General features: G+C 36.7%; 3 protein-coding genes across 4 annotated transcripts; 1 reads left to right on the top strand and 2 right to left on the bottom strand.

Annotated features, from left to right (window-relative positions):
* Positions 1 to 683: 683 nt before the first annotated feature.
* Positions 684 to 1,542, top strand: LOC114745423 (histone-lysine N-methyltransferase ATX5; the record flags this gene model as incomplete). Its single annotated transcript, XM_028933578.1, has 4 exons — positions 684 to 770; positions 947 to 1,021; positions 1,256 to 1,356; positions 1,452 to 1,542. Coding segments are annotated over 4 exons (354 nt in total), but the record flags the coding sequence as incomplete, so codon positions are not given.
* A 2,518-nt stretch (positions 1,543 to 4,060) lies between these two features.
* Positions 4,061 to 10,389, bottom strand: LOC114745424 (probable plastid-lipid-associated protein 14, chloroplastic). Of its 2 annotated transcripts, none has more exons than XM_028933580.1 (14): positions 10,270 to 10,389; positions 9,453 to 9,784; positions 9,332 to 9,367; positions 9,173 to 9,250; positions 8,978 to 9,094; positions 8,521 to 8,703; positions 8,312 to 8,398; positions 7,767 to 7,870; positions 7,573 to 7,660; positions 7,072 to 7,152; positions 6,904 to 6,980; positions 5,529 to 5,664; positions 5,268 to 5,330; positions 4,061 to 4,913 (listed from the first exon to the last, which is right to left on the bottom strand). In XM_028933580.1, the coding sequence occupies exons 2-14, from the start codon at positions 9,771 to 9,773 to the stop codon at positions 4,251 to 4,253; spliced, it is 2,034 nt and encodes a 677-aa protein (XP_028789413.1). In that variant the 5' UTR covers positions 9,774 to 9,784; positions 10,270 to 10,389; the 3' UTR covers positions 4,061 to 4,250. The 2 variants fall into 2 exon arrangements, with proteins under 2 accessions (XP_028789413.1, XP_028789412.1); XM_028933579.1 differs by having other exon boundaries at positions 9,173 to 9,209; positions 9,324 to 9,367; positions 10,270 to 10,388.
* Positions 10,390 to 12,227: 1,838 nt separating this feature from the next.
* Positions 12,228 to 19,361, bottom strand: LOC114745425 (splicing factor SF3a60 homolog). Its single transcript, XM_028933582.1, is given in 13 exon segments — positions 12,228 to 12,374; positions 12,939 to 13,085; positions 13,314 to 13,442; positions 14,231 to 14,308; positions 14,480 to 14,583; positions 14,586 to 14,637; positions 15,525 to 15,596; positions 16,090 to 16,254; positions 16,923 to 17,019; positions 17,143 to 17,285; positions 18,011 to 18,115; positions 18,443 to 18,556; positions 19,064 to 19,361. Coding segments are annotated over 13 exon segments (1,527 nt in total). The 5' UTR covers positions 19,238 to 19,361.
* Between the last annotated feature and the right edge of the window lie 657 nt (positions 19,362 to 20,018).

The following is a 20,018-nucleotide window of genomic DNA, read 5'->3' as shown; positions in this document are numbered from 1 at the left end:
GTGCTTATTGCTATTCTGCCCTTCACGCTATCCTGCACTAAGTCCCTTGGCTATTGGCTCTATCCGTCCCCTTTCTCACATATAGTTCCCATTTTGTGTTGGGCCCGTCAACTTCCTTTCTGTGTCTTTTGATCACTTGTCACTGATGAATTCTCTAAACTGATACTGGGGAGGCTCTGGGTATTACTCTGCTGGCGCATTTGAAAGCCCATCAGAAATGAAATGCTGTTACATATCACAAAAAAAAAAAAAGAAACGAACTATTCAGTTATAGTCTAGAGTGCACAGTAAAAAAAACAGCAACTCTTAATCAGTTATGTCTTTAGGAAATTATTTTTAGGCTCCTGATGATGCGATCTTAATTTTAATATCATCCTACGTGTGAGGGAAACAACTATCTCAAACGTTGTGATAAGGGTGGCCATCAACTTGTGTTTTACGAGATTCAAAGATAATTATTTACTCCAATAGAAGATCATAGCAGCCCTTTGTTATCAAAGTCATCCGGCACACACTGACAACAAACAGTGTGCGTTTGAAGACATGGTTTGGTTTGCAAAACATATTCTTGAAATATGATCTTTATAGTGGTAGTAGCGTATATATATATATTTCTTGATCTTATTATGGTATAGCATTTTTTTCCCCATCAATAATAATGTGCATCATGTAATTCTGAACAGGTTCTTGAATATCGTGGGGAACAAGTGAGACGCAGCATTGCTGATCTAAGGGAGGCGCATTATAAGAGAGAAGGCAAAGATTGCTATGTGAGTTGAATTTGATTCATCAACCCATCTCCTACAAGGGCTTACCTTTTACACGCACATTTATAACTTGCATGCTTGGGATGTTGGAAATTATTAGAACTGAAGTTTCCTATTCTGGAATTTTTGGGTCACCTAATAAACAGCTCTAAACTGTCTATGGTTTCTTGTTTTTGCAGCTTTTCAAGATAAGTGAAGAAGTGGTGGTAGATGCTACTGATAAAGGAAATATTGCCCGGCTTATCAACCATTCTGTAAGTCCATCTAACTTGAATAAAATGCATACTTAGTATTACTTTGTTTAATTTTCTGGTTTAAACACTTGCTACTTCTAAGCACCATGATTTAAATACAAAGAAAATTGTGATTCCCATTGAAAAATATGGTGATTGATTGACGACACAGGAAACAAAGGAAGCGCAGTATTGTCAATATTTTGTACATCATTCATGGTCGTCTCGTTTCTTACCTCTGCTTGATTCTTGTAGTGCATGCCGAATTGCTATGCAAGAATTATGAGCGTCGGTGATGATGAGAGCCGTATCGTACTCATCGCAAAGACCAATGTTCCCGCTGGTGATGAACTAACGTACATCTCTCTCTCTCTCTCTGTGTCACACTTGTGTTGTCACCCTTTGCGTTTTCTTTAATTCTTTAATCTGGTGCGTTGGTTGTGTCTGGCAGGTATGACTACTTGTTTGATCCTGATGAGCCAGATGAAAACAAAGTGCCATGTTTATGTAAAGCTCCAAATTGCAGGAAATTCATGAACTAGTAAATATTAGAAGATACCTTGATAGAAAGAACATTTGGAGGGTCAATTTCCAAACAGTTAGCTCATGAGGTTAGTCCATATTACACCCCTATTGTTTCTCCGCAAGGATCACTAACCCTTCCATCCCCTTCATCCGCGGGACTCTTACAGTTATACCCAAGTTGTAATTCTGATCAAATCTAAAAGGAAAAGTAGGAAGGAAAAAAAAAAGTGCGTTTATTTTATTTTATTTTCCCCTTTTTTCCCTTAGACATTCATTGCAGCCTAATAAAAGCTATAGATTTAGCAGCTTTTGGCTCTTGGCGTCTCTGTAAATGTCTCACAAAAGATTACCTTATACTATAATGCTAACCCCCATCATCTTCCTGCTTCAGCAAGTTTTACCGTATTTTTTACCATGACCTTTTAGATTTATGGATAACTATATTGTTCCAGTTACATGACCCAGAAAGTGGGGGCAAAGATGTCAATTGATGACAGAGCAGTCATGAAAAATAATTAATTTTTTTAACGAAAAAATTAAATATGTTGAATATTTATGATAAATGTATCATAGACATTATAAAAAGCTAAGGAAATGAGAATGTCATTCGTTTCTTCATAATTCATACCAAACGACATGGTCTTGATTCTTCACCCAACCCACCTCTCGGATGATATTGGAAATTAGGGATGTTGGCCCTTTTGATTTATTATTCAAATGGAAGCAGTTAGCTTATTTATCAAATACGAATCAAAATTGATTCGTCCTGCAACAAAGAAAAAGAAAACAAGAGATTGTTATCTGGCTATGGGATGTTGCGTTCTTTTCAAGGGAAAAATTGACTTTGATATCCCCGCTTGAAAATTCTTCGCAGGATTTATGGGTCCTACAATTTTTTACTTAACATAACTATTTTTAATGCTACGATTTTTAATATTTCTTCTGTATCCGCTAATATGTTTGGTGGCCTTGAGCCAGTCAGTTGAGTCAACTCAAATTCACCATTGATGGAGATAAAATCTTGAACAACAGTTAAAAAAAATCTTTGAACGATGCTGTTTTGATCCTCCTATTACGTAAAGACGGAATTGAAGAAAAATCTAGCCATTTTTATGAATAAAATTCGCGTGTGGAGATCAATCGGAGGATTCTTCGGATACGAAAATCAGAGATATGCTATCACAAAAAATGAGCCCAGTGAGACATGAATTCGCGATTATGTATCAGTAATGGGACCTCTTCTACCTAGAGGAAGGAAGACAACCTTCTTGGTTTGCAAAATTGTTCCAGATGTGAAGCATTGAAAATCCAAGTCTCTAATCTCATCTATATGCGGGAGACTTTTTTTTTGTAAAAAAAAAAGAAGAACGGTTGACGACCATGTCAAATCGAAATAAACTTTTGAAGCCAAATCGAGATTGACGTAATTCTTGACCAGTATTGTGAATTTGTGATCCATTGGGTGGTGAAGGGAATTGAAAATTGATTTCGTCTGGTTAGTCTCTCTTTCCGGATCCCAAATTATGATTATGAAATCAAATGCGAGTGCTGTAAGAAAAAGGAAGAAGAAGAAGATGAGCATGTAAGCGAGTGCACCTGTTGATGGAGAGATGGCGAGGACGAAGCAGCGGAGGAAGAAAAGCAGAACTGGTGTTGCTTTATGTACCCTAAAGGTTCAGAAATTTTGTGTTATTGTGGATTATGAAACCCATCTTTCTTCCTCTTTTTCATTACTTTGCTGCACTTGTTCCATGCTGATGCTCCCACGGCATTCAAGTGTGCTGTGTGCACGGCTGGACCCATTCGACTTGCGGCTTCATTCACTTCTACAATAAATAAATAAATCAGAAGTTCGGTGAACTTCATTAAAAAAAAAAAAAAACAACTGTACTCTCTTTTATCTAAAAATCCAAATTCACCAATCTTGTATAGCTTGAAGGAGTCAATGAAATACGCAAGTCACATGCGTAGAAGAAGGTGTGTGTCAAGGATTTGATTAATTTTTTAAAAAGAAAATATAGAAATTGTATATTTTACGGATTTTATTATTGATATGAGTGTATATCAATTTAATATAATGTAAAATTTAATATAAATTTTTTTGGTTAAAAAATGCAACTCCTTTTTCAAATCTTGTCCCCTATGAATAAAACATACCTAGCTTCTTGTAAAATTATAACTATTTATAAAAATTAATTTTTTTCATAATTTATTTTTTTGAATCAGCTTGAACGGTAAGATGGGAGAAGGCAAATGAAGTATCCACAACTCAAAACCTCTTCATTTAAAAAAAAAAAAAAAACATAACAAATATCTGGCTGTCAACCAGGGAAGTAATTATTCGCTCCCCCCCCCGGGTCCTCTTAGCGATACGAAGTTCAAACTAGCACTGTTTTCAGAATATAATACTCATTCAATTGTTCCAGTGTGGCCTAAGGTTGCATTGTGAAATGTGAAGGACCACTATGTTAGAAGACACCCCCTTTCCTTATTTTCCTCCCCCTAAAATCCGAAAATGGAATTATATGATGAAACTAGAATGTAAGCTAATGTTTTATACAGACTCTAAAATTAGTTACATCTCATGATAATTTGGCTTGATTTTATACTTTCTATACGGAATAAAATATACATGCTTTTATGGAATTTATAACAGTTATTCTATAACTATTGTTATTCACAAAAGCAATTATACAGGAAAAAATGCTTCATTGAATCCAAATAATCATCTACAAATACTGTTATCCACAAAAGACCTCGTAAACAAGAGGGCTGAACCATTAACCCCACGAAGGACAAGAAGCCTAGAATCCACATACGTTCCACACACCAACTTCGACAAATCAAACATTTCTGGGGGAACCTGCGTTCTTACTTCTTGAAGGACATTTCTTGCCGTACCAAGATCTTGATTCAATGGATCATCGAGAGTCATAGTCACATCAATGTCACCTGGTACAAGCTTGGCTGCAGGAAGACTTGACGGAAACTCTTTGAAAGGGATTACTTTTCTCCATTTCTTGCCAGATATTTTCTGAGCTAAGTCCATCTCGCTGCTGGAATGACCAAAGGAGAACTTATCTGTGGCCTTCTCTTGCTTCTCTTGCTTAATATATAATCGTCTCCCGGCCATTAATCCAAATGAAGATTCCACTTCCAAACTCCCGTTTTTACCAGATTTGTCATGTGGCCAGTCCTGACCAATCATGACAGTGAATCCAATGTTGGAGACAAATGAAAAGTTAGCCTTCAACTTTGATGCTCTACTGACAGTAAGATGCACATCTTTAATGAGTACACGGGCAGGAGGTTGGCGAAGTGTCAGCCCAATATGCTTCCCAGTGCAGTACAGGAGACGCCATTTGCCTGGCAGCAGCTCCAGCCAGTTCTACATACATAGATCGTAACACATAAGACGGCATACTCCGTTAAAAAATGATCGCACGTGGAATATGTGCCTCGTGTTTTATATTTATGAATGGCAAGGAATATCAATGATCTCGGCTGTATAATAAATATTTCAACACAATAGCTTGCCCTTCCAGCTGTAAGTAGCGGGGGCAAGGGAAAACTACCATGCAGAATAATTGAGATGGAATGCCTGAAATAGGCATTCAAGAATTTGAACGAGGCCAAAAGTCCAATAATGCGATCTACCAATAAAGTCAGAATGGACAATCCCTCAAGTAAAAGCAAGCAAACACGTATTTCACTTCTTAACAAAATCTTTTAATTTAATTACCTTGGGCTTTGAGTGAGGATTCAACATCTCCATTAACTCAATGAAGTGGGCAAGCCTATTTCGCTAAAAGACAAAAATAACAACGTTAGTCCAATCATCATCGCATAACTTCTGCATTTGAAAAGAGCAAATACGGATGAAACCTTTGTATGGAAAAACATGAGACACTATCAATTATAAAAAGCTCCTATATAAGGACCAATGAACTTGAGAAGTAACAAAGGGCCCCTTTGGATTATGTTGCCATGATTGGATGAATACCTGAGGCTGACGATAGATGTATTCCTCAGTGATCCGCACTGCAGTAGACCCGAGACCCCATCGAATAATATCCATTGATGGGACTACTCGCCATCTTGGCCCGCAAAGGAATGGATGTCTAAGAGCATCCAAACAACTGTATCACAATTCATATTTTCAATTAAATTAGTTGTTATACCAAGGATACAAAATATATCTCTGCCCAATACTTCAATTTTAGCGAACAGTGGTCACATTAATTTCATGCATCTAAAACCCCACTTGATTTTTTTTTTTTTTTTTTTTTTAGAACCAAAGGCGAAATGATATTAAAATAAGCAAGGATTACAGAGTACATACTGAAAGTAAACCAGCAGAAAAGGAATTAAAATGAAGAAAACAAGCAAACCCCATTTGATGATGGATATATGATGCCAAAACTCAAATAATATGCAGAACAAAACTAACATTCAAATTCTATCACAAAAAGGTGAATTTGGCTGCTAACACAGGAAACAGCCAAATTAGTCATTCAAATTTCAGCATCAATCAAGATTCTTCGATTCCTACAATGAGAGGCCAGGCATTTGGGGAAAAAAGGGTAACATTATAAACCTCATAACTTGCATTTGTTTCTCCAATCAGCAGACAAATATGGTGCATTCAGGCAATGCTATTCCCACACAGGACTACCCTTTGTAGGTTGCTTCTCTTGTATTATAGCTTGTGGCTCAAGTGTCAATAAGCAACCAATTGTTTACATTGACTTTTTTTGTTTGTTTTTGTTTTTGTATTATGATACATGAAGCTGGAAACGCACTGTGTGTGTAGAAGAGTCTCATAAATTAGCAATAGCACTTAATTTAATTCAAAATATAAAAAATATCTACTAATTATCCAGGTTTTGAACTGCATGCTTTAGCAAATAATTAGATCTCACTTTACTATCTTCATGGACTCCACAAGTAAATCCAACTAGGTCATTACTTTGTTTTGTGTTTTGGGGTTGAGCCCATCATCCACCATTTCTGTGTTGGACTGGTTGTCCGTTTATCTAGCTGAGTTAGCAAGAAAGCAAGTACACGGTTTGAGAACTCCATAAAGGTTTAAATGGTAGTTGCGTTTTCCATTTAAGCTGGCTCATAGTTGAGTATAAAGGTTTAAATCAATCATCATTTGAAATTATGTGACTAAGTTTCAAAAATAGCTTTGGTGCATTTTCCTCAGCAACCGTATTTGAAATCCAATATCTCTTCATGGCTTTTTATCACTAACAACATTATGCCTCCCATATATTGACACAAATTTGAAATACTATTGATGACTGTTGGTCGTGAGAGCATGGTTCATTTTATAGTCCACATTTCAAACTGAACAATTTTGCCCCACATCTTACCTTATCCTTTTAGAAGGTTTAGTTGCAAGCAACAAGGATAAGAGATGCCACCCTGCACCCCAGTTCCTATCAAGTATCTGCAAGAAAGCATCATCAAGGAGTCATTAAAGGACTCAAATTAAGACTAAAACTCTAAATGTCAATTGCACTCAAGAAGCATAAATTTACTTGTTGTCCAGCATTTCCAGATGAGGAATTCCCACCAACAATTTCCAACATAAGCTCACGTAAACATGAAGGATCATACCCCTGAAGTTGCATAAGAGATCAGGAATAAAGATACAGTAAATAGTCAAGCATTAAAAAGTTCACGTCACTGCAATGAAGTGTATGATATAAATCCTAAATTAAAAAGAGTTCCCACTTATATTTGTAATATTTGAAGTGTTTATCATGTGCCAACTAAGGAGAATGGCCAACCACTTCTTGTTTTTCTGAAAAATCTAAGTATTACACCCTCTGCTTTTTCCCCGCAATGACAATAGCTCATGCCCCATTATCAAATTATCAGTAAATCTATAAACAACTTGAATCGCATGCAAAAGAGATTATGAGATATAAAGAAGCATAACTTAAAAATTCAAGCTTCTTGGTCAAAGATTCAATTTATTAAGGAAAAGGGTGGAGGTGATATTTAAAATTAATTAAAAAAAATTTAGCTTCTCATACCTTTGTGAGGAATGCTTTGCACTTTGCGAAGATCGAAGGATCCATAAGCTCCGGCAACACCATTTTTGCCATAATGAAACCAACACATCTTTGTGACAAAAAAAAAAAAAAAAGGTATGAAGAAGACTTTCCAGATTAAGTATCATGCACATAGCTGCAGACCATGCTTTCAGTGACAATTTCCCAAACACTACCTCATGTCAAATGCAATCATCATCTGTCGCCTGTCCATGCTGTCCACTGAAGCAGTATCCGAACCATCCTCATAAAAGTCAGCGGCATTTCCCAATATACCTACCTGAAAATATAAGATTAAAGGTTAGAATAATCAGTTTCAGGCAAGAAATCAATTTAATATATTATATGTCAATAAGCAACAATTATTAATTTACAGTGGTTGGATGCAAATATCAGATCACATCATCTTCACAATATCTCAAAGCAAGTTTATGATAAAGGTTTATCAACCCCTTGGAATCGATCAATTTAGCAGCTCTATTGTATTCCTGACCCCCCCCCCCCAACTCTCATTTCACAGCATCATCAGTTTATCTAGACATTTAGCATAGAGAGGGGCATCTAGCCAATTTCAGCAAAACCTAGCTACGGAGACAAAATCCAAATTTTCCTGTTGGGGCACGAAATAAACAAGCAACAAATCACTTCTGTCTGAGGAAGTAGTAAAGGTAATCCATGTAAAAGGCACAAAGAAAAATCATAGACAAGTTCCAGTGCTTACTTTAATATGTCGGTCCACAGGGCTTATATGCAAATTTTCTAGCCTCAACTCAGTATGGGCAAGACCATGGCTGTGTAAGTAATTTACCTACAGTAAGTGATGAATGGGAGAGCTATCATTCCTCTAAATGCTTTATAGAACAGACAAAGTATTTATAAACGAGGATGCCTTCCGCACAAAAGAAGCAATTAAGAGAAAATGAAATTTACTCCAATTAAAAGATCCCTCATCAATATGCGAATAATCCTCAGCTTCCTAGAAATGGCAGGACCGCCAGTTGTGTCTTCCCCAACCTTCCTAACATACTCTTCATCCAGTGCAAGGGTGGCCTCTAAAGTTGGAAGCCAATCTGACTGTTGAAGCCAATGCCTCAAAGAAAAACTACCATGATACTGCACCACAAAAAAGTGAAACCAAGAAAGAGCTTGCACATGAATTCTTCTTTTGGACTTTTAAATGCATTAATTAGAAGCAGCTTGTTACATGTTTTTTTATCAAATTAGACTCTGACAAAGCATTCTAAACAAGAAATCGCATGCTCATTTGTTACATGTTTCTAATCAAATAAGACTCTGTCAAAACATTTTATTTTATTCAAATGGAATTGCATGATCATGCATAAAAGAAGTTTTAAAATATACATATCTCCAATGATTTAAAACCTACCCCATGGACTAGGATAAATGAGCCCCGATGATCATCTGCAGGCAATGAGATATAGCCATGTACTTGCAACGAGTAAGAATGATACATAAGTTTACGGCGAACCAGCTTCTTCAATACCTAGAAGTAGAAAACACCAACAATGAATTATGATGGGACAGGGCCTATTTAGATTTTGACACTGTCAGATCTACCCACCTCTATAGCCCGTTTCCCTCGACGCTGAGCTTGCACACTGGATAGTTGCCGAAGTACAACACTCGTATTATATAGGGGCTGGAAACGAATTTACAGACATTATGCTCATGGCTAACCCATGCGACCAGAACCTAAAAAAGAAGTTACTTACCTACCAACATCCTTCACAACGGCTTCAAAAACTACCTCATCCGCCTATAGCAAAACTCAAATCAATCAGACCACCAACATAAATATAAACCATGCATGACTCACCACAAACTTATTTTAGACCCCATACCCGCCCCCCAAGGCCAACACTGATGCGATCTAAAATCTTAAAGTCTGACATTTTGAACCGCATAACATGATCCAGTTCTTCCTCCACGGAAGCTGATAAAGCACCGGGAGCATCTTCTTGTGACTCCATAGAAGACGCAGAGGAGGCTTTCCTTAATGAAGAACAGTAAATTCGTTCATGTTGTCTTCTGCCTAGATTAGAGAATTTCCTAATAAAACGCAAGGGAACAGGTACAACAAGTCTTGTCGACAAATTTCGGGTTGAATAAGCTAAGCTGTTCGTCTCCAGTGCTGGGTTTAGCCCAGTACTCCAGAGCGCCATTGATTACAACTCTGAACATAAACGATTACATGTGCATCAGTAAATCGTCAGAAAGAGTCCAGCATGCATGAAAATTTAAATGGAAGACTCATCAAAAAGACTTTTTCTTTCCTTCGTGTTGTGGGGTTGGGTACCGCTCAAGTGTTGAACATGTTAACGAACTCATTGGTAATTAAATACTAAGTTTAGCTTTGTCAGGATGCGTCAAGAACCATACACCCTTCTTAATACCACATTTTTGGAGTGAGTAATTATGATTTTTATAGACAGCAGAACCAAGTAATTGCTGTTTTCTTGACTGAACAAAATCAAACCATAAGACACAGACCCAGAGAGAGTTCGATTAATCCAACAGAAGCATTGGGAAGCTTGCTTAGATCAAGCGAAATCACAAGTCTAGAAGCAGGCATTTTCCAAAGAAAAAGAAAGACACCGTGAAAATGAACGAGGTGAAAGAGGAAGGACAAAAGAAAGAAACAAGCGGATAGAAACTTACCGGAATCGGAATCAGAATTGGAGGCCGTTGGAGAGGATCAACCAAAAAGAGAGTTAAGTTAAAAATCGCCGTTCAGTCATATATAGAAAGGAAGCGTGTGAGAATTGCGTGTGACGGAATGCTGGAAACGTTTCTCCACGGGTTCATCGCACGTCCACGTCCGTCTCTCTAAATATCTCCCCTGACCTCTCCTCCATCTACATCCTCTCTCCATCAGGTTTCCTCGCGCCGGTCCTACCGTTACCCGCCGTTTTCTCCCACGTCATTTTTTTTATTTGCGCACCTTTTTAAACCATGAACCAAAATGTAATAAATGTAAATCTAAATTTTAATTGGTCTTCAAAGAAAGCTATGGGAAAAAGGGAAGTTTGCCGTAGATGAACTCCAGAGAGTCTTGCATTTAGAAGCAACATGAAGAGATTAATGTGAGAATTGTCTCATTTGTACGATTGGGGCGGTAGCGGCACTGGTGTTGGAAGGTGACAAAAATAAATTTGTGTGGTTTTAGATTAGTTGCAGGCGATTTTATTTAAGAGAGTATTTGGATATCCCTAAAAATGCTTTTTAAGAGCTTTTTTTTGTAAATTGAGACCATGTCCCATCAAGGACATGATTTGGTTTAGTTTCCATCCAAATACTTCTTAAATGTCAAAATAATTTGGACTGTGTCTTGTCGGGAGATGATAAAAAAGAGAAAATAATAAACTTGGACTGTTTTTATCAAATCAAAATTCTCGTATTTGCTTGATCCTGTAAATGAAATACAACCAAAAGCAAACAGATAAGTATCATTTGGAATGGTTTATAAACACTTTTTTAATAATAATTTATGAAATACAAGATAAGTATATGAGAGGAGTTTTATCTCAACTTGGCTAAAATATATTTATAAGGGCTTTTATGAATGATGCCAAACAATTAGTAAGGTAATGTAAGAAAGTGCAAGACAAATACAATGAAGAGCCGATCCTCTGTAATAGGAATTTTAAGCTTCCCTATACAGCGGTGGGGAGAAATTCCTTGCCTCTATTTTTTTTTTTTTCTTTTCAGAGTCTGCCTATTATTCATCATGAGTTGAAATGGAATACTTTCGAATAAATATATATTCATTTTTATTTTAAAAGAATTGTAATTTTAATTAAGAAATTTATATTAACAGAACAGTTGTAATGAGAGTTTAAGTAATCATAAATGTGACAAGCACTTTGAGTGTTATTACTTTTCATAAAAAATTATTTTAAATAACCATTGGCTGCTGACATTGTATTAATTTATACAACATATGATTATACTTTTTTTAAAAAAGACTATTTGATTAAAGAGGTACGCTACTAACAGCATGACTCAACCTTTTTAATAACAGAAAGTTCATACAACTATTTCCCATTTGATAATAAATAATCGCTCAGCAATACGATAAAAGTTGTCCCATCAGACCATTAAATTTTTTGTTGCTTCGCAGCATTTCGTCGATTCAAAAAGCATATAATGCTGCCTTGGAAGATTGGATGAACAGTAACGTTCTAGTTGGTGCTATCGTTTCAGCTTCAGATGGATATTGTTTCAATGAATAGCAAGTATGCAATGCCACCTTGGAAGATTGGACTGAACACTGGCGTTCTAGTTGGTGCTGACAAGTGACAACGTCTATTTCCGGGCAACATCGTACATTGTTTCTTTAATTAATGGGCTGAAAATCGGACAGGTGATAAACAGGCTACATATAACTGATAGTAAAGAAATTGTGATGTAAAAATCTTCCCTCGTGCCATTTAACCTGAATGACAACCCTTTTTCCTCCCTTCCCTCATCTCATTGGATCATCAATGACACATGCTAAAGCGCAAGTAAACCCAAAACCGCTCCTGTGCCCAAATCTTCCACCTCGTAGTCCAATATAATTAAAGTGCCATCGTTTCCCTACTTCCCCTTTTAAAGTCAAGCTAGGAGCGGCCCTCTTATATAAGTCCCTGGCGCTGTAAATCAGTATATGTCTTCTTGTTGTAGATGTTGCCTTCCTTATCTTCATATTCTTCTTCGAGATCTGGGCGCCACTTGTTCACTCCCTGCCTTTCTTGTATTCTTTTCCAGAGTTCCTTTGCCTCCTGCATCACAGATGGCCCACACGTTTCAAGTTTGGTTAAGAGGTGAGATGGTTGAGATTTCAGCCGTTGAAAGAATCCCTTTGACAAGAATCATGTCAACTAAATCCATTTCTCGTTGTTGAGAAATGATCAATCCAATTCAAAATCGACTCATCCCATCGAAATGTGATTAAGGCAATCATGGTTGAGTAATTATAACGAAGATATAATAGACGTTATGCATCTCATTTTTTGTATGCATTAAAAATGGAAACTGTTTCATGTTATGCCAAATAGACCTTTGATGGTAGGATACACGGGCAATGAAATTCAACAACAGATTATTCAGGTGTCATTTGCAAATTAGATGAGCAGAAATAAATATTTTTGCTGCAAAGTGCATTCCATCTCAATTTATTCTAAACCATGAATAACCTGCCAACCTGGTGGGATATAATAACGACTATGTAACAAGAGGAGGTGTCTCCAGCAGTACAAATAAGCACTTTTATGACCATACTTGTGATTTGTAAAACATGTTACACTATTAGCAAAGAAATAGAAAGAACAAAGAAAAATGTGTACCTCAATTGACGTTATTTCATTAAAGTTCTTGGTATTTGGTATACCAAGGCAGCGCATCCCATGCTGATGGCGCCATTCTTTGAAATGCCGTTCAAAAGCTCTACGCCCCCAATAACTGTAGTTCCCACATATCTCACACTTGAATTCCTGAGATGCAAATCAAATTACACTTATTTATGGTTAGAATCCTGTGGGCTCCCTTATCCAAAAAAAAAAAAAAAGGAATCCTGTGGACTCCCTAAGTATAAGAGGGCAAGCCCCTCAGCTAGTTTAAGTAAGACCAACAATTTATAATTCCCAGAATGGATAATTCCCATAACCACAAAAGTGAAAGGACGACAATCTCAGTTTCTCACTTTGAAAGGAAAATAATACCTGGCCAAGACCATGTAGCTTATAAAGCCAATAAGGTATAGGCTTCCCATCCCATCCCATTGGCAATTTTAGGGGATTATATATCTGCTGTTCCTCATCTTCACTTTCAGATTCCTCCTGTGTTTCTTCCTGTCAAGGATATGAAACACAAGTCACCAATTTAACATTATCTGCATCTGGAATTGAAGGTACAACGGAAATGCAAAGAAAAAGGTGAAGAACCCAAGATATTCTCTACTCACGATTGGAAGGAATGTATATTTATAGAATGGAAAAAAAACTCCCCAAGTGAAAAATTTTGTGGCTGTCAAAGTGTTACACAAGACAATTTTCAGAAACCATTTTTTGTCTAAACAAGTCAACCTCACCGGCAACTTAGCAATAACTTAGTTTCGCAGGTCCAAAAAAAAAAAAAAGGGTCTCTGCAATAAGCTGGCAGACGAATTTTCTGTTTTACACTTTCGGTTATTATAAGGAAGGACCACCTTCAATTTACATTAGGCACCACATATAAGCCCAGCACAATCTCCACTTTTAAACACAAGAAATTCAACACAAATTAATGCATCTACAAGTGAAATAATAATGTGTTCTACTTTCTATTTGGTTAGGAGAGCCAACTCGAGATGCGATTGTCACACAATGGGCCAAAACAACCAAGATCAATTTCAAACTTAAGCATGATAGTTGACTCATATGACAACCAATCATTACTGATGATACCTCACTCCCGCAATGGCCATCATCCTCAATGTTTTGAGAGTACAAGATAGGTACCCGTAATGAGTTCAAGTTATAGCATTCAGATAGAAATTATATAATATTACTGATTTCTTCCACAAAATTATGAAAAAGTGGCCCAAGAAAACATTTCATATCTATGTACTATTGAACCTTAGCTTTTAAGTTCAACTCACCTCCTCACGTTCTGCTTCAATTTCTTCATATGTCAAGGCTTGCTTCTTCACAACATTGTCTTTTGTTCGTGCAATTGTCTGTATCATGGTCAGAGAAAATTCATAAATGCAGTAAGTTATAATATATGCAGCTGATATCTGGTCAAAACACTCCCGTCAAATACCCCAACCAATAAAACTCTAGATTAAATGAAAGTAGCAGAAACTTTAAAAAGGCTGCCGACTTAATGACAAGCAACATATGCTAACCTCTTCTAACAGATCGCATAACTTGGACAGCTTGGCCTCCAGCAGTGCAATTTCCTTTGAATTTTCATCTTCTTGTGGAACTGCGGCAGTGCCATTTTTTCTGAACCTCGTGGTCCCTTGGCAAAATGCTTCCGGTCCAACTTTTCAAGAGGTGTATGCTGCATGAGAAAGCCAATAAAATTTTTCCTGAGTCAAAGCTTAAGGACAAGTAATGCAATCTCAATCAAAACAAAAAATGCTTAATTATGGAAGTCATGATGAGGACGTCAACAAGAGTTAGTAAGAAGAAATAGACAAAATTAACATCAAAATATTGCACTTGACTCTTCTAAACAGAGCTCTCACTTTTGGACTAACAGCATTGGATAAAAGACAGTCAATTTGAAAGAAGAGAGGACAAAGCAACTTAAGTATATTTGGTTCATGGTAATGCAGCGTGTGGAATAGGAATGGAAGACGCATTCCACTGCAGGGGATGTCTAGTTGGTAGAAACAGATTTTGATTCGATCAATCTTTTGATTTTGGAATCCTCATTAAATTGACTAAAGTAGCCTTCAATACTGAAAGTTTTATCTTTATATTATAATCACCATCCATAAATTAAAATAATTTTATTATCAACAATATCATTTAATAAAAACTATTTCTAGAAGTATAAAATAAAAATCATATTTCATTTAAGAATAGAGACGAGTAGAAAAAATCATATTTTCTTATATTTGTAACGATAACTTAATAATCATTTATAATTATAAGATTACTTATTATTGATGAACAAGAAATATTTAATATTTTAAAAATATGAATCAAATAATTTAAAAATTGAATATATATCTATTAAACAAATCTAGTTAATAATAAATGTTTCAGTATGTTTTTGTGTTACGAATATTACTGTCCAACCAAACACAAGTTTTCATTCCTTTCTTTAACATGCCAAACACGCTCATCCCATTCCTTGAAACATCATCCTCATTACCATTTCCATTCTTATTCCCATTTTCATTCCCAAAAAAATATACTCTGCAGAAACGGATGAGTCACCTTTGTAAGGAACAGCCTCTCTGCCCGTTGCTGAACAGTACCCCCAGTCTTAAGTCCCAATGCAGCCAATGCCTGGAATACCAAAGAAGAGGGAGATCAATAAACCAAACTTGTTTTATAAATCATTAACTTGAATTGAACAGTACCTAATATTTGCCATTCATAAAGACAGAAGATAGTAAAGATATAGTAACAAATACAATGATCGTAATTGAATCTCTGATCTGAGGAGTAATCGCCAAAAGTTGTGAATCAAAATGGCACAACAGTGAAAAGGTACTGCTGTTTAAACTTCTTACAATTCCCAAAGCAACTAAAAATGACAACCTCAACAGACAAATTAATTTAGAGTAAAAACCACAGCACGATGTCAAGGAATAAAAGTTGGATCAATGACATTGTACATATCAAGTACAAGCGGCTGTTCAGTATTCAAACGAGAAATGGGGCAAACGATGTGGAAAAGCTTATTTTGGATGCATTCTTGCTTCGTTCTAAATGGGACAGATGGGTATTTTAAATATATGTGATAAGTGAATTATCATGTTACCAATTTTAAACTCACCTCTTTCAACTTTTCAGGACCCAATTCTGTCAGCTCTTCAACTGTACTGTAGTAATCAAGATCAATTGCAGTGTGTTGAGCAGGTACGTGTCCATTCTCTTGAATGTCATTCTCCCATCCAGGTAACTTGTTTGCAGCCCAATTTTCTTCAAACTCAGCTGTTACCTGCAATTCAATCAGACGCTCACTACCGAAAAAAGAGAGAGACGAAATAATGCACAAGGAGTCCTTGGTGTCCTAGAGTATGAGAATGGAGAATTATCTTTGAGGATTCAGGAACTCCATGATATAGCATTAATTCAACAAAACTCTCGCCCACAAGTGAAGGATCAGACTTGAAACTTGAAGCAGGAATTACATGATAATTTTTGGTCAAACTGGCCATTCAATTCATGCATTTGTGCATATGAAATTATTTAAAAAAAAAAATCGCATAATCTGATTCAAAAGTTTATTCAAACAATCAAGTTAACAATAATTAATAATGGGAATGAAGCATTTTAGAGTTAGAGGGGTTTTGTTAAAGAGAATCTTGGCAGTTTCTTTATAACTATATAGTTTACCAACATTTTGCAAGAGTATAAAACTATAGTAATTGAAGGATTTTTTTAATTTTATTTTTTTCTCTTTTGAATAAATGGTTACAGAAGAACAACACATATTTATAGGACACATCTACAGCCAAAGTATAATGATGGCTAACACTACAATTAAAGTTGCGGCAAAGAAATACTATGAAAAATAATTCCAAGCAGAAAGCCACCCTAGTGCACCTAGAGCATAAATCAAGCTCAAGTTAGCGAAGCAAAAGAAAGATAATTGAAAATAATCACCTTAGAGAAAATTCGATCCAGATCTTGCAAGGGTTCTGTCCGCTGGAAGAAATATATGAGATACTCCAAAAGATTCTCCATATATTCCCTGTACTGCCTGTAGAAAATAGGATGGCAGAAACTAAGACATCTCAGAAAGTTACTTACCAACATCGGAGGAACACTAAATACCAAATAAACAAAAACATGCAACAGAAAGGATGAGGATAAGGGAATATACCTAGTCATTTTCATTTTGCGTGGGATCTTCTCTGTTTGTGAAAAAACATCAAGGTAAGCAGAGTACTCAATTGGCTCACCAAATTTGGAATTAACATACTGATAGTACAATTCATGCAAGTCTAAGTACCGCCCAACAGCTTCCTGAAACCAATATCTCAAGGAAATCAATAACCATAAAAGGCAGAAGAGAAAACATTCTCAGTTTGAAAAATGAAGCATCATGTATCCTAACAGTACAACATATTAGATTTCATCTTACATGACTCACTAAAACCACCGTCCAAGGACAAATTGCATCATACAAGAATCTCATCTCTGGATCTCCTGATGGAACAGGAGGACAATTAAATGCTCAAACACACCGCCAATTCAAGGTCAATGGGACATTAAGGTCCATGTGGATATATTCTTAAACTCTTCTTATTGCATAATTTATGTAAAGAAATGGTTCACAATAACTGCCTAGCTTTTGTAAAATTATATCCAAAATAATATTTAGAGAAACTTGTGAAATTAAATTGCTCCAAGAGTCAATTATCTTGATTCTTTGAATAGGGACATATTTTAAAATCTCAACAGGAATGGCCCCAAAACCCAAACTATTCATGCCAAGGTTGCACAGAGAGGGTAGGGAAGCCTTGAACTTAAAATTTGACAGGATGTATTCTACAAGCTAACATAAGTCACAACGAATTCTTTATATCCTTCAGAGCATTGCCTGTTGCAATATTATTCTTTTGCTACAAAAGACTGCACGTTTCTTTATCACCCATCAAGTAATGTAATTATGCAACATGGTAATCGGGTACGGGTGGGTAGGTTTGTATGCGTGCGTGTGTGTAGGTGAGAGAGACAGACAGACAGACCTCTCCACTAAACTCAATTTGAGGCTCCTCTTTGAGAAGTTCTTCATAGTCATCATTAGCATCAACAACACGTGCAGCCGGGTGCTTTCTATGATACTCTCGTATCTGCACATATCACAAGATACCAATGTATTAAACGCATAAAAGCAATTAGGATCAAATAACTCAGAGAACTCAGTTTCAACATATGCATAAAGATGCTATCATTTTTACTAGTTCAAATTTCAATGACGTCTTCCACATACACTGATACACAGCAATATGCACATGTAAACATAAAGCTCTTAGATAGTTGGCGCTAGAATAAACCCACATGAGAATAAGATGTAAAGACAAGATAAAAACGATGGATGCAGACAGAATACAACTCCCGATTCCAAAAAGGCATCTCTCCTATTTCTATTATAAAGCTTCTACATATGTAAACATTACCTCTTTCAGTCTATCATAAAACGCACTAAACACATTTGTTCCAGTTGCAGTTTGACCCCCCAGTGCAGCAATTTCATCTTTCCTTGCATTGTCTTTATCTTCGTATATATCAATCTGAAACCGACAAACGGAAAATCAGCTAACTTCTCTGTTTTAATTCGCAAGACAAGATAGATGAAAAGTAAATTAAAATAAAGAGGAAAGAGGAACGATAGATTACAACAGTCTTCACAGGGTAGTCCAGAGGAATTAAAAAAAAAATGGAAAGGAAAAATAGATTCTAGTTTGGATCTTACTTCACCAAAACTTATTTACTTGAAACAGAATTGGTCAAAAAACAACAACACTCTACGCTGACAGCAGAACATTAAGTGATTGGAAATACCATCCCCTCTCCCCGAATGTGATTTTTTGGTCAGTTCCTAACAACTCAACTAAGGAGCTACTTCGGTTTTTTAACATCAAGCTAAGATTGCTTTCACTTCAGAAACAAGAAGTGGAAGAGTTCCAATTAATAATTTATCATCTCGGCGCTTATTTTGCATTAACCTAAAAAGAAGTTTCGTCGAGGAGCAAACACAACCTAATAACTGAAATTCGAAGTTGAGAGAACCGACTTACGAGCTTTTCAGTGGTAGAAGTGATAGTATCGATCATATTTCGCACGCGGTGACTCTGAAACAAGCGGTCCTTGTTCGACGCGGGCTCATTTTGAAGGTCCTTCACTATCAGACGCTCAAGCCGCTCCACCTCCTCGTGTGCCGCACGAGTCACCTCCAGCAGAGTCGATGACATTGTCGCTGGATCAACTCAAGCTTCGACTTCAATCACCACTACTCCTGCAGAGCTTGGAATTGCTGACTTGCGGTTTTAGGTTTCTCTTCCCTGAGATTTTTCCCAGCGAGCTTCAAGATATTCCCTCCTTTTTTAGGGAAAATAAAACCTTATTTTGCAACCCAAAAAAAAAAAAACCTTATTTATGCATATTCATTATTCAGATCCCGCCTGAGGCTGAAAGCAGCACAGCCAGTACGACGTCGTTTTGTCTTTCCGAGTTCTGGTAAATTGGTTGGAATCCTTGTTTCATGCTACTAACCGCTTTGGCTTCTGTGTCTTTGTAGTAATAATTTAACATTTTAAAATAAGGGAAAATGACAGATAAAGAAGGTGGAATATCTGAAATTCCAATTTGGGAAGCTAAGCAAATGTAATGACAATGAGGGAAGTACTTCCCAAATTGGAATTTTGAAATTCAGTGAAATGACAAAAATGCCCTTTGTCTTTTTTTTTTTTAAAAAAACACCCAACCTCTCACCGGTGGCCGGTCGCCGGCAACTGCCGCCGGCAATTGGCCGCCGTCGGTCGGCGGCCGCCACCGGGCGCCGCCGCCGGCGGCCGGTGTGGTGGCTGCCGGTGGAAGTTTTTTGTAATAGTTTTTTTTTTTTGGTGGGAGAATATTACAAGAAGTGGTAGGGGTGGGATTTGATCCCACGACCCCTTGGCCATTTGGGCCAACAAAAGGACAAATGACCATTGGGCCATCAAAGACTTCTTAGCTTTATAATGCAAACAAAAA

Source organism: Neltuma alba, unplaced genomic scaffold (assembly GCF_004799145.2).
Source record: "Neltuma alba isolate B1F8T4 unplaced genomic scaffold, ASM479914v2 tig00004674_pilon, whole genome shotgun sequence".
Taxonomy (NCBI): Eukaryota; Viridiplantae; Streptophyta; class Magnoliopsida; order Fabales; family Fabaceae; genus Neltuma; species Neltuma alba.
The sequence above is the reverse complement of the archived record's forward strand: the minus strand, read 5'-3'. Positions and strand labels throughout refer to the sequence as shown.

Excerpts from the sequence above, each read along its gene's own strand:
- LOC114745424 (XM_028933580.1), bottom strand. The coding sequence starts at position 9,773 with ATGGCGCTCTGGAGTACTGGGCTAAACCCAGCACTGGAGACGAACAGC. Across the intron at positions 9,368-9,452 it reads GTGTTGGCCTTGGGGGGCGG|GCGGATGAGGTAGTTTTTGA; the intron begins GTATGGGGTCTA and ends GTTTTGCTATAG. Across the intron at positions 5,331-5,528 it reads ACATCTATCGTCAGCCTCAG|CGAAATAGGCTTGCCCACTT; the intron begins GTATTCATCCAA and ends TTTGTCTTTTAG.